Below are 15,793 nucleotides of genomic sequence, written 5' to 3' on the forward strand. Positions count from 1 at the left end.
CTGGGTTGATATCAGGCGGTCCGTCTAGTTTCATTCCTTTGAAACTTTTCTGCGGTTTTGATAGAACTGAGTGCCTTGATAAGCCAGTTCAGAGGACAGTTAAAAGCATGGAGTTACGTGTAGGCCAGACCAGGTAAGGACAACAGATTTTCATTCCATAGGAAACTTTAGTGAGCCAGATGGGTTTTTTACAATAAAAACCGAAAGAACTATGGATGCTGTAAATCAACACCAGCAGAAATTTCTGGAAAAGCCCAGCCGGCCTGGCAGCATCAGTTCTGAGCAAGGGTCACTTGACCCGAAATGTTAACTTTGATTTCTCTCCACAGATGCTGCCAGACCTGCTAAGCTGTTGCAATAAATTCTGTTTGTGTTTTGGGCTTTTACACTGACCGGTTTATGGAATAATAGCGATACAAGTGCAATTCAGATTACCACAACTAGTTGGATGGAATTTGCAAGTAAACATCAAAGTGATACTGAAATATTGCTTGTTTTGTCCGGCTGTGGCTCAGTTCCCTCACAGAGGCTCGAAAAGCACCTGAGCAACTCCTGTAGTGAAGCTTGGGTATGAGAGGTAGAGAGCCAAACTCCATGATGATCCCACATAGTGATAGTGGTGTCCTTTGGAAAATCCTGACTTTCAATTCTATCAGATTCTAAGAAAATAAGTCAGTTTATTTTAAATAAGAATTGTTATGTTTGGCAATTCAAAACATTGGGCTTTCTTTCCAGTGAGGTCAGAGGAAACTGCTGTCTAGCTTATTGATATTGACCAAATAGTTAATTCTCCAGCATCTTCAAACTGTAGTGAAGGTACCTAACATGAAGGGAAAGGTAGTAATGCAAAGAAACACACAGACTTGGTGAGGAAAGTTCATACTGTCGTTTAGTTTTGGCAAGGTATGTAGATAACGATAGTGTATGAACGTAAGGAGTGACTAAGACGTTAATCTGGAATAGGACATGGCCCTTTGAAGGATGGTTAATGGATATCAGGGAGTGAATCGCAGGCTGGAATCTAATTGACAGTTTCAGTTTTTTTGCTTGTGACAAATGAAAAGTTGATTACACGTTTAGACTGCTTTAGTGAAGATTCTGATACTTTTAATTATCTTGAATGACCTACGTTCTAACTTCTTAATTTTTCTAGTGGCACCAGTCATTCTTTCTACTTAATTATTCTTTCATGCTGTTTCATTAAAGGCAGATAAGTTACAAAGCTTGGAGTGCTTTCACTGTCTGGTAAATGTATCCCTTTGAGGGATTCGGGTGGAAGAAGAAAAGCATTGAGCTCACTCTGGCATGTGAATTATGGGTGCTCGTTTAAAGATGTTCCCTTTGTGGTGACGAGTGGGGAGGATTTATAATACTGTTTTTATTACTAAGCTGTAAACCTCTCCCCTTCTCTGTCAAGCAAATCTTCAAACTGTCCAGTTGAAAACACCCCTCCCACCGGCCTGCCGCCCACTACCAGGTTAATTAGCCAGTTGCCTTTTAGTTTGTGGGGTGTCAGTTGTAGAATGGTTGCTGAGTTTGCGATGTAACAATTAGCTGCATTTCAAAACATAACTAATTGTGAGAAGCACTTGAGTACTTTGGAATAAGATGGTTTGCAAATATGAGGTTTTTCTGTATTCTACAATGAATTCAGATTTCTGTACTTCCCACCCATTTAATGCTAGTTTGAAAGCATCTTTAAAGCAGAACCATGTGAGAGTCAGGTCTGTTTTAAACTAGTCTTCAACATTGGCTCCTACTCTTTGTTCTAATCACTCAGCCCTTTGTATGTAACAGATCCAGTCCCAGGGCACAGTGAACAGTAACATGAACTGGGACATCTGAACAGCCACTTCATCAAGCTCACTCACAGCATTGTTATTGAAGTCCCTCCACTCTCCTTTGCTTTAATGGTCTCCCAGTCATTACAAAATAGTTTCGGAGAACACAGCAGAAGAAGGCTATTCAGTCCATTGCTTTTTTGTTGGCTCTTTGAAAGTGTTATGCATTAGTCAAACTACCTCATTCATCGCCCATAACCCAACAGTATGTGTGGTCTAAGTATATTTGGTGCTTTTTTTATTAAAAGTTAATACTGAGTCTTTCCACTACTCCTTCAGGCACTAAACACCAAAACATGAAAGCTACTGACTTAAAAACACTTTCAAAAAGCTCCCTTCCACCCCCTATTCTTTTAACAATTATCTTTACTCTGTGTCTTACACAGCTTACACCACCAATAGAGGAGGTAGTTAGACTGTGATTTGAAAAGCAATAACAAGTAGAGTTACTGGTAGAAGGCTAGAGAATGGCACTTAGTGAACTACCAGAGAGCCAATTCACATGCCTCTGTCTGCAACAACTGTGTCATTCAGCCCATTGTTACCATGCTGACTTTCTGCAACAGAAATTCAGCAACTCCCATGAGCTGGCCCTTTTCCCATAGCTGTGCAATTAGTTTTCCTCATCAGGTATCTACTCAGTAGTCTTTTGAAACCAGAATTAAGTCTGCCTCCACCACCCCTGCAAGCACTGCATTCCAGATTCTAACCACACATCAATTTACCTCCACTTTAAAATCCAAATTCACAAATGATAATGTGTAATATCCCTAATCACAGTGCGCACATATCCTCAGATCTCTGTTCCGGCCTAATTGCCTTACTTTGTTCATTCTTCCTATCAAATATGTCTCATAATACACTTCTGCAGTAAATTGCAACTGCCACAAGACCACACATCGCACAAACTTGCCCATCTCCGGTAGAAATGTGTTAAATTCTTTTAAATTTTGTGTTATCCAATTTTGGAGTTGTGCACTTGTAACCAGGTTCTTTAATAGTCTGTAGGTGTGAGGCTGGAAAAGCATAATGTTTCAGGCACGTTGACTTCCCTGCTCCTCCGATGCTGTCTGACCTGCGGTGCTTTTCCAGCCTCACACCTATAGACCCTGGCTTCCAGCAGTGGCAGCCCTTATTGTCTTTCCATGTCATTAATATGCTTCAAGGGCAGCTGTGGTCCTAATACTGACCTCAAGAAGCCCCACAATCTGCTTTCCTCCAATCTGTAAAACACTATTCTATTCACCACTATTGCTCGTTTCCTGTCTCTCAACCATCTCTCCATGCGGCCGCTGGTGATCCATGGGACTTAACATTCCTGGCAGTTTATCAAATATCTTTTGAAAGTCCATATACACTACATCAGTACACTGTCCTTATTCTGTAACCCCATCGAAAAAAAACAAGTCAATCAAGTTAGGTCAACATAATTTTCCTTCACTGAAAACAAAAACTGCTAGAAATCACAGCGGGTCAAGCCACATCCATGGCGAGAGAGCAAGCTAATGTTTTGAGCCAGACTGGAAATATTAGCCTGTTCTCTCTCTGTGAATGCTGCCTGACCTGCTATGATTTCCAGCAGTTTTTGTTTTCACTCCAGATTTCAGTATCAGCAGTAATTTGTTCCTATAATTTGCCTTCAACAATTCCATCCTTCGCCAGTCCATCATTGTCAAAGTGAGTGTTAATTTTGTCCTGGATTATCATTTTTCAGCACTAGTGTTAAATCAGTTTGGTTTTTCATTGTAACCTTCTTTGAAAATGTGTTCAGCACTTACAATATTCCTGTTATCTGATTATTAACCCTTCTGCCAACAGAAGCAGCTTCTCCCACGCTCTTTTTAACACCTCTACTGAATCCCCTAATGATTGACTTATTGTTTTTTCCCACAGCGGAGGTGCGCCTGACCCCAGAAGACTATGCCAGGGCTCAGAAGTACTGCAAATATGCGGGCAGCGCCCTCCAGTACGAAGATGTGGGGACCGCCGTGCAGAATCTCCAAAAGGCCCTCAAGTTGCTCACCACAGGGAGGGAATGAGACCCTGCCCAACTGTACCGACACATAATTTACGTACTCTCCACTGGCACAAAGAACTAACCAGTACGTGGCTCCACTCCACCCTTGCATAACTAAAGAGCCTTTTGTTTCCCCATTGGTACCACACTTTGATCAACAGGTCATGATGCATTTTTTTATCCTGATGGAAGGATTGAATATGCCTTCAGTGCCAGTTGTGAATGTTAATGGCTTGGTTTTAATCCCTAAGGACCTTTTTTTAATGGCACTTGCAATGGCAACACTAAAGAATAATGAATCAGGATCTTAAATTCTGCTGCTTTTTGTTTTGCAATGTAACTGTCCCGTATATGGACGTTACAATAATTTAATGCAAGTCTAGTATTCCCTTTCATAGCACTGAGGAGGTTAAGTGTATCCTGTCCTATTTGGCTGATTCCAATAGCAAAGCATAATTCACACATCAACGCCTCTTCCCTTCTCTTTCCCATCTTTCTGACACCTTGTCCAGGATGGTCCATAGCTGTATGTTATGTAAGTCAGCTTGACTGTTGAATCCAGCTCGCTTCTGAGACCTCAGATGACCTGAGACTTATACAAATGCAAAAAGTGTCACCTCAGACAACAGTGGAAAGCCAAGTTCTTCCAAGCACATTTGAAAGAAGGGTGGTGGGTATCTTAATTTTGTGCGCAGTCTTTTTCAAAGCATATCTTAAATGTTATTTGCACAGACAGCCAAACCTCACGGTGCCAGTCGGCAGTACCTTCCACTGTCTTTTGAAACCCAATTTGAATGTTTAACCAAATATCCATTCAGAGGAGCAATGTAGCCTTGGAGCTAATATAACCAGTTGCCAGAGGAGTTGTTCAGCATGCATGGAGAAGTGTCACTAAGCATGATGTCTTGTAATAAATAAATATGTATCAGACTGTTTCTCTTTTTCTCTGGGATGTATGGTGAGATAACTTGCACTATCTATTAAGAGAGTGAAGTGTGTGTGAATGTGTGTGTGTGTCTAACAATAAACATTACCATTCATTAATTGTTTGCAAAGTAAAGTAAGCTTACTGCAACTAGAGTCAGTACATAATAGGTTTAACATTATACAGTTGTACTTGATTTGAGCTTGACAAAGAAATGTAGTAAAGCAAAAGAATCACTGCACCTTTGGAGGTATTTCTCAAACCAAGCAAAGCCCATCATCAGTGAGCGCATCCACTTCCCATTAGCAACAAGATTCTATGGATCCGATTTGCGACTGTTGTGAAGTGCTTCCACTTTTTGTTATTTGTACTGATCAAACCAGAACAGAAATAAAATGTGTGTTGGACTTGTCACTTTATTGCACAGGACTGTCCGTGACAATGAGGCATTCACTCTTCAGTGCACATTGTGACTGTGTTGCTCATCTTTCATGTTTGTAATATCTGTCTCGAATAAAATTAATCGAGTCTCCAGCCTAATACATGAGGATCGTCTTTCTTTAAATTAGTGTTAGGCAAGGTTCATAGGCAGTGTTCTCTTCTCAGTTCAGAAAATATGGGTGTTAGTCCCACTCCAGAGATTTGAGTACTATATCTGGGCTAAAATTCCAGTGTGGTGTGGCACATGTGAAAGCTTGCAACAGGGTTCCAAATCAGGATAGAGAAGATTGCCCAGGTGCCCTGGGAAACATTCATTTGTCAGCCTGAATATCACTCAAGCTGACTATCTTGCCATTTATCTCATTGCTGTTTGTAATAGCTTGGTGTGTGCAAATTGGCTGCTGCATTCCACTGTTGTAATAGTGACTACACATCAAAAGCACTTTCTTGACTGGAAGGCATTTTGGAGTATTGTCAGAGTTTCTTTGTCTTCTTAGAATGGTTACATCGCACAGGTGTTTGTGCCATGTTGTGTTTATGCTGGCTGTCTGCAAGAGTCTCACTCCCCGATTCATAGCCCTGCAAATTTACCATCATCTGATAACTTCCCAAATGTTGCTAGCTGAGCCACCATCTGTTGCCGTCCCGAAATGTCCAGACGACACTTAAGAGCCAACCACTTTGCTGTGGCCCAAGAGTCATGTGTAGGCCCAGACCAGGTAAAGCTAGAAACTTTGCTTCCCTAAGGACAGTAGTGAACCAAATGGGTTTTTGTGACGATTGACATTCATTACATGGCAGCCAAAAGGCTGGCTTTTTATTGAATTCTAATTTTACCATCTGCATGGTGGGGTTCGAACCCATGGCCCCAGAATATTAGCCAGGGATCCTGGATTACTAGTTCAGTGACATTACCTCAACACCACCAACTCCCCCAAGTTATGCAATTCCCATTTTAAAGTCTCAATTGAACCTGCCTCCGCCTCTCACTGCTTTTAAGATCTTAACCACCCACTGCATAAAAGGATTTTCCTTATGCTGGTATTTTTGCCATTGACCACAAATTGGTGTTCTTTAGATCTAAGGGTTCCAGCTCTCCTCGACGTTCATCGTGTCCAAATGTTGTCATTCTCTCTTATTTTTATTTGCATAGCGAAATTGTCAATGCCACACATTGCACAACTGAATGTATTTGAGGAGGCCTCTGGTGATGACAGCTGTAACAGCAACGCCAAGATGAGCCGGACACGCCTTCCCGCCCCTAGCCCAGGGTCTCGGGCTAGGCTGAGGCTTCAGGCCTGCAGCTAGGCCCAGGTGCCTGAAAGAGAAGAAAGGCAGTCTCGGCCCAGCGTGCCAGTCTCCCTGTGTGATGGTTTCCCGATGTAGTGGTCTCATCCCACTGTGGAGGTCTTCTTTGTCTTTGGTGTCCCAGTATTCCTGCGGCCTGGCATGGTGGGCTTTTCTGACGAAGGCTTCCAGCCCAGCATGCAACAGCTCAATCTGCCGGCCTTGCCCAGGTTGCAATTTGAGTTTTCCATCATTCCCAAATCAGCTTTCCCTGAGCCCAGGAGCCATTAACTGAACTGTGATTAAATTTGTCTTCATTTTACTTTTGTTTATCATTATGCATGACTTTTCTCATTGATGTAAGTACAGTGATGGGGTGACATAAAATTTTCCATTGTATTTTTCGTGTAGAAGTACATGTTATGATAAATTTCTTTTCTATTCTATATCCACTACTTGGAGAATGTAAGGGTGGGAGCAGGCAACTTGGCCCCTTAAGCCTGCTCTATCATTCAATAAGATTATGACTGTTCTGATTACTCCATATTTCTGCCTACCCATTATAGCATTTCACCCCCTTTTGCTTTCCAAGAATTTACAAACTTTCACCATAAAACTATTCCAGACTCTCTTTCCGCTGCCTTTTGATAATTGGAGGTCCTCAACCCTCTGAAAGAAAACATTTCTCCTTACTTCTGTCTTAAGTGGGCAACTCCTTATTTCTAAACTCATCACATCCACCTTCTTAAGACCCTTTGAACTATGCATATTTCATGCCCATTGCCTCTCGCACTTCTAAACATAGGGCTGTTCATCAGCCCTTTCTAACCCATAATTGTGGATACTCATTCGCAGTTGTCACAAAAAAATGTGCAGAATTAAATCCATTTAGTAACCATCTTCTAGTCCTGTGTAGTAGTAAAATTTAACTAGTCACAGCAACAATGACAATATTCTCTTTGTTTGCCATTCCCCTTGCAATGCTACTGATGACAATAGGTGCCGATTAACAGGAGCTTCATGGAAGGGGTAACTAGTTTATAGTAAGTTACTACTTAATTCACCAACCATTCCATACAATTAAAATTGAAGAACTGGCGACTGAAGCGACTTCTGAGAGATATTTTTAGTATGTTTTACAACAAGAAAAATGCTACATAAATGGGAATTATTTGAATAATGTGCATGTTAGCTGAGTGCAGGTTCTGTTTGTACCCTACTGCATTAAGCAGTAGTATTGAGCATCCCATATTGGTTCAATTGGACTAAAGTAACCCCAAAAACTTGTGGAGCCTGTTTGGCCCATATTATGTGTGTTCCTTTAAACTCATCATACGACTCTGCTTTCTTATTCCAGATACGGTCTGATTCCTTTAAATATGGATGATGTTGTGATGCATAGAGTAGCATTCCATCTGAGCCAGAATCTTATCCCAGGCCAAGGAGCATGCATTTGTAACATCACCAAGCTGCTTGAGTATCAACCTGCAAATCTTCCATGAGACAGTGCCAATGGCAGGCTGTAAGAGCAGGAGAGATTTCTGTTCAACTGCGTGACAGAATGAACAATGGAGCCACTTCCATCCCTGTCCACAGTTCCAGGCTACCCCCCTGTAAAAGTGCACTTTGCCACAATAGTTCAGACTCCAGCTGAAGTGCAGCACACTCAGCTGTCTTTAACCGTTACCCAGTTTTCTAAGACACAGCAAAACATTGCATCCTCTCCAACAGCCCTCTGCCAAAAATCTGATAATATATTGAAATAACAGACCTCTATACCATCGTCTTTACATTCCTTTCCACAACTCTTAATCATTTTAAATACTATTAAACCACCTATTAATTTTTCATGCTGTTATAACAAATGTGCTACATTGTTCATTGTTATAAGACTATATGATGTGATAGGAGAATGAGGCCATTCAGTCTGTAGACTCTGCTCTACCATTCAATGAGATAATAGCTGATTTGGCTCAACTCCAATTTGTGCCTTCTCCCAATCTTTTGATGTCCTTACTCCCTCTGCCTTGAACATACTCAATAAATCAACCTTGACAGCTCCCGCCCAAACCACTGAGCTTTTCATAAGAAAATCTCCATATCAGAATCAACCCGAGTAAATCTATAGGCCAGTTGGGAAAGTGTTAGCTTCTAAAGGATGAAAGATCCCTAAAGGATTTGACAGGACGGAGGTGGAGAATCTGTTACTCTTTATCCCTTTAAATCCAAAAGGCTGATTTACGTGCAGACCTAATACTGCAGCTTTGCATCACCAGCACTGCCTTCTCCAGGCCAGTTGCAGATGGTCCATAAATGCTGACCCAGCTATTGACATCGATATTCCATAAACAAACAAAACTGAAACCCTTTCCCATTTACTTCAGGCTGACGTTGCTATGGTTCCCCCACAAAACAGCAGGGACTCTTTTAAATGTAACTACCTGACTACAAAGTGTTACAGGACTTCAAAAGAGCTTGGTGTGTTGCTTTTTCTAAATTACTCGCTGACTGCATTAGCAGGCAATAACCCTCTGGTCCTTTCTGCCACTTCACCTCCTCCCCTAACCCTACAGACTGCTGTAGCACATACAAAAGTAGGTGTCTGAGGCATAGTGGTAATGTCCCTACCTCTGGCCCAAGAGGCTCTGACTCAAGACCTACCTGCTCAACTGCGTGACAGAATGAACAATGGAGCCACTTCCATCCCTGTCCACAGTTCCAGGCTACCCCCGTGTAAAAGTGCACTTTGCCACAATAGTTCGGACTCCAGCTGAAGTACAGCATACTCAGCTGTCTTTAACCGTTACCCAGAAATGTGGAACAACAAAGCTGGACTGTTTGATTGGTACATATCTATAAAAGCCAGGCTTTGAGGTGTGGTAGTAATGTCCCTAACTCTGAGCTGGCCTACCTACTCCAAAAGTTTGTCGCAACACTCCTGAGCAGGTTGGTTTAGAATATATTATGTTTGACAGGACTGTTGCAGTGCAGTGGTAGCATCCCTTCCTCTGGGCAAGGAGTCCAGATTGAACAAACACCTGACCCAGAAGTGTGTCATAACGTTGAAAGAGGTTGATTAAAAGTAGGCCCACTGCAGTTTACCTGGTGCAAGCACAGAGTAGCTGAAATGTAGACAATTTGCTGAAAGCTTAATCTGATAAAGGGGAACTGTATCAAATTTAATTCACTGAACTCGGCCGAATGTAGGTCATCTTCCACATAGGCTGCATAATGCACAAAGATCTCTTGTTAAGAAATTCAAATGAAATAGCATTTAATTGCAAGGTCAGTTGTATTATGCATGGACGAATCCCAAGTGCTCAGAAAACTGATTACTGCTGGTTTTATTTTTATTAATATGTTCCAGCTGATGGAAAACAGCAGCTGGAATGTATTCTATCTGTGTGCTTACAAAGCAAGGCAATGGTGCTCTGTGCTTCAGCTTATGGTTTTCTGTCCCAGCGCAAAGTACAATAGTAGAACTCAGCTTCCACTTGCTGGAAAGTGAGCTGTGTTATCGACACACCTGATGTACTGGGGTATACAATATCCTTACAGAAAGCTGCCCTGAGCAGGGATCAGATGCCGCATTTACTTAATGTTTTCGACTGTGACCATCTCACAAACAATGGATAGAACCATCTTCTCCATTTCCAACCTTTAAAAGGCCTGAACTGGGTCAATCAGTGATACTTTGCTGAGCCGATCATGATTATCCATTGTTTGGTTCCTTGTTGCTCTATTACAGTCAGAAATACTTTTAATCTGAGTGTTCCAGATAATATAAATGACAGTTTGCTCCACAGTCACTGGTAAATGTTAACCCGCCTGAAGAGCTGGGAACCTATCTGGCTTAATGAGCTATCATAATCTTAAAGGTCAACCACACACATTACAATAGAATAGAGTTGGGGGTTGTTTTCCTTGCAAAATAGAAGATCGAGTGGGGCCATTGAATCCCTGCTGTGTGGATGCAGGCCATTTGGCCCAGTAAGTCCACATGAACCCTCCAAACAGTATCCTTCCAGATCCACCCCGACCCTCCATGGCTAATCCACCCAGGCTGCACATCTCTGGACTGTAGGAGGAAACCCACACAGACACAGGGAGAATGTACAAACTCCACACAGACAGCTACCCAAGGCTGGAATCAAACCCAGGTCTCTGGTGCTGTGAGTCAGCAGTGCTAACCCCTGAGCCACCATGCCACCCTTTGTGATTGTAATGTATAAAATTATGAAAGCCCTGGACAGAATAGACAGGTAAATAAAACATACCTATCATTGGAGAAATCAATAACTGGGGGGGTGGGGGGTTGGGGAGGAGAGCATAGGTTTAAGACAAGATGGAAAGTGATTTAGAGAAGATATGAGGAAAATCTTTTTTCACCCAGAGGGTGGTAGGAATCTGCAGCTCACTATGTGTAAGGCAGAAACATACTTCACATTGAAGAAGTAGATATAGTCAACACAGTTTGGGGCTGGAGGTACACAGTAGGTCAAGCAACATCAGAGGAACAGGAAAGTCAACATTTCAGTTCAGGACCCTTCAGCAGAAATGCTGTGTTCCTCCAGTTGCACATTGTGTTGACTCTGATTCCAGCATCTGTAGTTCTTGCTGTCTCCAAGTATTTTGATGTACAGTTGCATACAAGGCTATGTGCCAAGTGCTGGAAAAGGGAATTACAGTAGTTTGGTGGCTGCTATTTTAACCGTATTCTGTGCCGGAGAGTTTCTAGCCTCCAGATAGAACTGAAGAAAAAAGTCGTCATGGTCTGTAACTCAAAAGGGGAGTTTTTTTCTGTAGGTGTGTGTTCTGTAAAGCCTGAAACAAGTCTGAACAAGCCCAGGAGCATCCACCAGTGTCACACAGCTCACCTCTTAAAGGAACACTCTCCCAACATAATATACACCATCTATAATACATGACATCCCTCCCCTTTACTTTCAAACATCCTATTAAACCAACCACCCCAATGTCTACATAGTTCCAAACACAACATATGCGTACAAGCAGAAAAAAAAATCAATGTAGTCATCATACCCAGCTCCATTAGATACAACAAACAAGAGGCACCATTTAATAAGAGAGTCTACTTAGCATGCATCTGTTTCAGACCGTTGTTATCCTATGTCTAGCCCACCTTAGTGATCCAGAAAACCTCATGTAAAGATGGACTGTCACAAGGGCACAGAGAGACAGCCTCTTCCCCAGGGCCATTACCCCTACTAGCTATGGTGGGTTGCTTCAGGGGCAGTGTGCTGCCTCCAGGAGGTAGGGAACACGCCCCTTCTTGAGACTCTGTAGAGATGGCTGATTCCAACACTTGGGAGTGAGCTGCTAACAGCTGGTCAACATGCCATAGCCACGCGATCTCATGCTGGATCTGGACAGTGTCAGATATGCAATCAATCCAGGCCAGGTACTCGCTCGTCAGTTGTGTTGTAGCTCCAGACCAGAACTTGGCATCGAAGGCATCCCTTGGTGTTTGTTGCTCTTCTGGGCATCTGGGCTCATTGACTCTCCTCAACAACCTCATGCATACCTTCAGGTAGTGACAGGTCGAATGTGGTTCATAATTTCCTTTTAAACAGCACGTATGCCATGAGTTCTGGGTGGTGCCATGAGGCGTGTTTTGGTACATGACCAGAAAGCTGTTAACTCAATAAACAAGTGACCCCTACCTCCTTTGACACTTTCAATGGGTATTTTAACAATTGTATGAATCTTTCTGCACCATTGGTCCAGAGATGATAGAGCACCAACATAATGTGCCGAATGCCTCAACGTTCCGTGTAGTCAGTAAATTCCTGCGTGAAGAGCTGAGGACCACTGTGACTAACAACCTGCTCAGGTTTACCAAACCTATTGAACATTTTGTCCAGTTTCTCTACAGTCCAGTCTCCACAAGTGGACTTCGTTACCACCATTTATGGCCTCTCAGAATGAGTATCAACTATTACAGCAGCATCTGACCCTCAAAAGTGGCCATCAGAATTAATGTGGGCACATTGCCACTGCACCTCGGGGCCTGCATGCCAAAGAGCTCAATCCAAATGTTTCCCAACTGGTAATCTGAGAAAAACTGGGAAATCCATTCCCTACCAAAGACTAGACGTGCAGCATTCAAGTCGGATGACTCTCGCCTCCCAGCTTGCCTCGATCTCCTGCGATTTGCCTGACGACGTAACACGTACACAGCAGACTCTATGTCCCTGGCCCTGCACTCATCCCTGGGACATCTGGACAACAAGGGCACCTATATCAGACTCCTGCTGGTTGACTACAGCTCCACCTTCAAAACCATTATCTCCTCCAGACTAACCTCAAAACTCCAAGACGGAATCTCGGCTCTACCCTCTGCAACTAGATCCTCAGCTTCCTGACCTATAGACCACAATCAGTGAAGGTATGGAGATGCCAGTGTCGGACTGGGCTGAACAAAGCCAGAAGTCACATGGCACCAGGTTATAGTCCAACAGATTTATGTGGAATCGCACAAGCTTTCATCACTCCAAAAGCTTGTGATTTACAATAAGCCTATCGGACTGTAACCTGGTGTGTGTAACTTCTGATGCAATCAGTGAAGATAGACAACTGCACCCCCTCCACAATTATACTCAACACTGTAGACCCCCCAAGGATGTTTTCTCAGCCCCCTACTGTACTCCCTGTACACCCATGACTGTGTAGCCAAATTCTGAACAAATGCCAACAAATGCATTCACTGACCACATCGCCGTGATAGGACAGCTATTAAACGATAACGATACAGAAAGGGGATGAGGGCTTGGTAACATGGTGCAACAATAACCTCTCTTATCATCAGCAAAACTAAAGAACGGATCATTGACTTGAGAAAGAAAGGAGGAGAACACGGCCCCATCTACATCAACGGAACTGAGGTTCAGAAGGTGGAGTGCATCAAGTTCCTCAGAGTGACGAACTGTCCTGGATTTCTTACGTAGGTGCAACAGTAAAGATGGCACAACAATGCCTCTTCTTCCTCAGCCAGCTCAGGAAATTTAGCGTGTCCACAAGGTCCCTCACCGTATCCTACAGATGCACCATTGTCCGGGTGCATAATGGCCTGGTACGACAACTGTTCTACCCAGGACCATAAGAAACTACAGAAGGTGGTGTGCATAGCCCAAACCATCACAGAAGCCAATGTCTCATCCATGGACTCTATCTACATGGCTCATTGCCGCAGAAAGGCTTCCAAATTTATCAAAGACACATCATACCCTGGTAATGCTCTCCTACATAAGATAACAAAGTGTGAAGCTGGATGAACACAGCAGGCCGAGCAGCATCTCAGGAGCACAAAAGCTGACTTTTCGGGCCTAGACCCTTCATCAGAGAGCTCTCTGATGAAGGGTCTAGGCCCGAAACGTTAGCTTTTGTGCTCCTGAGATGCTGCTTAGCCTGCTCTGTTCATCCAGCTTCACACTTTGTTATCTTGGATTGTCCAGCATCTGCAGTTCCCATTATCTCTAATGCTCTCCTACAACCTCTTCCATCAGGCAGCAGATACAGAAGCTTGAACACACACCAGCAGGTTTGGGAACAGCTTCTTACCTGCCGTTATTAGACTGATGAATGGACCTCTCTCACTTCAAATAACACTGACCGTGTTACTATTAATCTTGCCTGGCACATGTCCTTTTTGATGTTACCTGTATTCCTTACTCTGTCCAAGTTATTTTTCACCCTATGATCTGTATGTCCTTGCTTGCTCTGATCTGCCTGTGCTGCTCGCAAACAAAGCTTTTCACTGTATTTAGGTACACATGGCAATAAATCAAATTAAACCAAATCATACCTGGGGTGTAACAGTAACAGTGGTGGTGTGTTTCTGATTTTGGCACAAGCCTGGCATGAACTGTTTTTTGCTTCAAACTGAGCATCCAAACCTGGTCACTCAAATTAGCCCCTGGTGAGTTCTTTAACTCTCACCACCCCAAGATAATCCTGGTGCAACTGATCCAGCAGCTTGCATCATAAGTTCATGGAGATAATTACCCTTGTTCCCCACAGTGGGCAATCTTTCAGAAGTAATAAAATGCGAGGCTGGATGAACACAGCAGGCCAAGCAGCATCTCAGGAGCACAAAAGCTGACGTTTCAGGCCTGGACCCTTCAGATGAAGGGTCCAGGCCCGAAACATCAGCTTTTGTGCTCCTGAGATGCTGCTTGGCCTGCTGTGTTCATCCAGCCTCACATTTTATTATCTTGGAATTCTCCAGCATCTGCAGTCCCCATTATCTCTGAATCTTTCAGAAGTGACTGCTCCTCACCTCTGGGGCGTGAGTTTGGACTGGCTCCTGCAGGCCATCCAGCACTTGGCTTAAAACAGGGTCATCCCTCACTTAGGCCACCATCATCAGCACATTTTCTGATTGTAAGCAGGAGAGAATTTTCAACTTACTACAGCTTTGCCCTTCACTCCAGGGCAGGGACAGCTTGGACAATGCACCTGTGTTTGGATGTCACTCCAAGTGCCTGTAGCTTATGTCCTACACAAGGAAGGCCCATGCCCGATGTTGCCTGGCTACCATTGAGGAAATCCCAGTGTATGCGCCAAAGCTGAGCATGAGGAAATGCTGATTGTTTAGCAGGACAAAGTAGCAACCAGATAACTAATTGCCTCACACCAAAAATGATGCTCAGGGCCTCCTTCTCCAGTGTGGACATACCATGTCTCTTGACTAGTGAGAGAATGCAAAGTGAAAACAATTGGCCTCTGCTCTCTGTTGGGTTGGCTATGCAACAGCAATTCCACAGAGTGAGGCATCACATACCAATTGCAAGGTCAAACCTCAGCTTAAAGTGAGTTAGGATGTCTGACCTCTGGAATGCCTGTCAGACAGTGAGATCCATTCACTCAATCTGGGATCCATTTCCAACACTGGCCTTTTCAGTTTCAAAACGGTCATCAAATTTGGAATAAATTTATGACAAAAATTCAAGGGAGCCGAAATGACTTTAATTGGGCTGCATTAGAACATAGAACATTATAGCACAGTACAGGCCCTTCAGCCCTCGATGTTGTGCCTAAATGCTGAGGAGCCTCATAATTGTCTCCATTATCTCTGGTGCCTTGTGGAGCCCCCAGCTGTCAATGATGTTCTTTAAGTATCCCATCAAGTTCAGGAAGAAGTCACAGAGATAGTAGGAATTGCAGGTGCTGGAGGATCTGAGATAACAAAGCCCAGAGCTGGAGGAACACAGCAGGTCAGGCATCATCAGAGGAGCAGGAAACCTGACGTTTCGGGCTGGG

General features: G+C 43.4%; 1 protein-coding gene across 2 annotated transcripts in view; it reads left to right on the plus strand.

Moving 5' to 3' along the window:
• The window catches only part of vta1 (vesicle (multivesicular body) trafficking 1), a 179,984-nt gene extending 174,661 nt beyond the window's left edge, over positions 1-5,323 (plus strand). For both annotated transcript variants that reach the window (XM_059648753.1, XM_059648754.1), the window contains one exon: positions 3,735-5,323. In XM_059648753.1, coding sequence (XP_059504736.1) covers positions 3,735-3,880 — 146 coding nt within the window. In that variant the 3' untranslated portion in view covers positions 3,881-5,323. The remainder of the gene's footprint in view (positions 1-3,734) is intronic.
• Positions 5,324-15,793: the final 10,470 nt, after the last annotated feature.

The sequence above is a fragment of the Stegostoma tigrinum genome, chromosome 9, assembly GCF_030684315.1.
Source record: "Stegostoma tigrinum isolate sSteTig4 chromosome 9, sSteTig4.hap1, whole genome shotgun sequence".
Taxonomy (NCBI): Eukaryota; Metazoa; Chordata; class Chondrichthyes; order Orectolobiformes; family Stegostomatidae; genus Stegostoma; species Stegostoma tigrinum.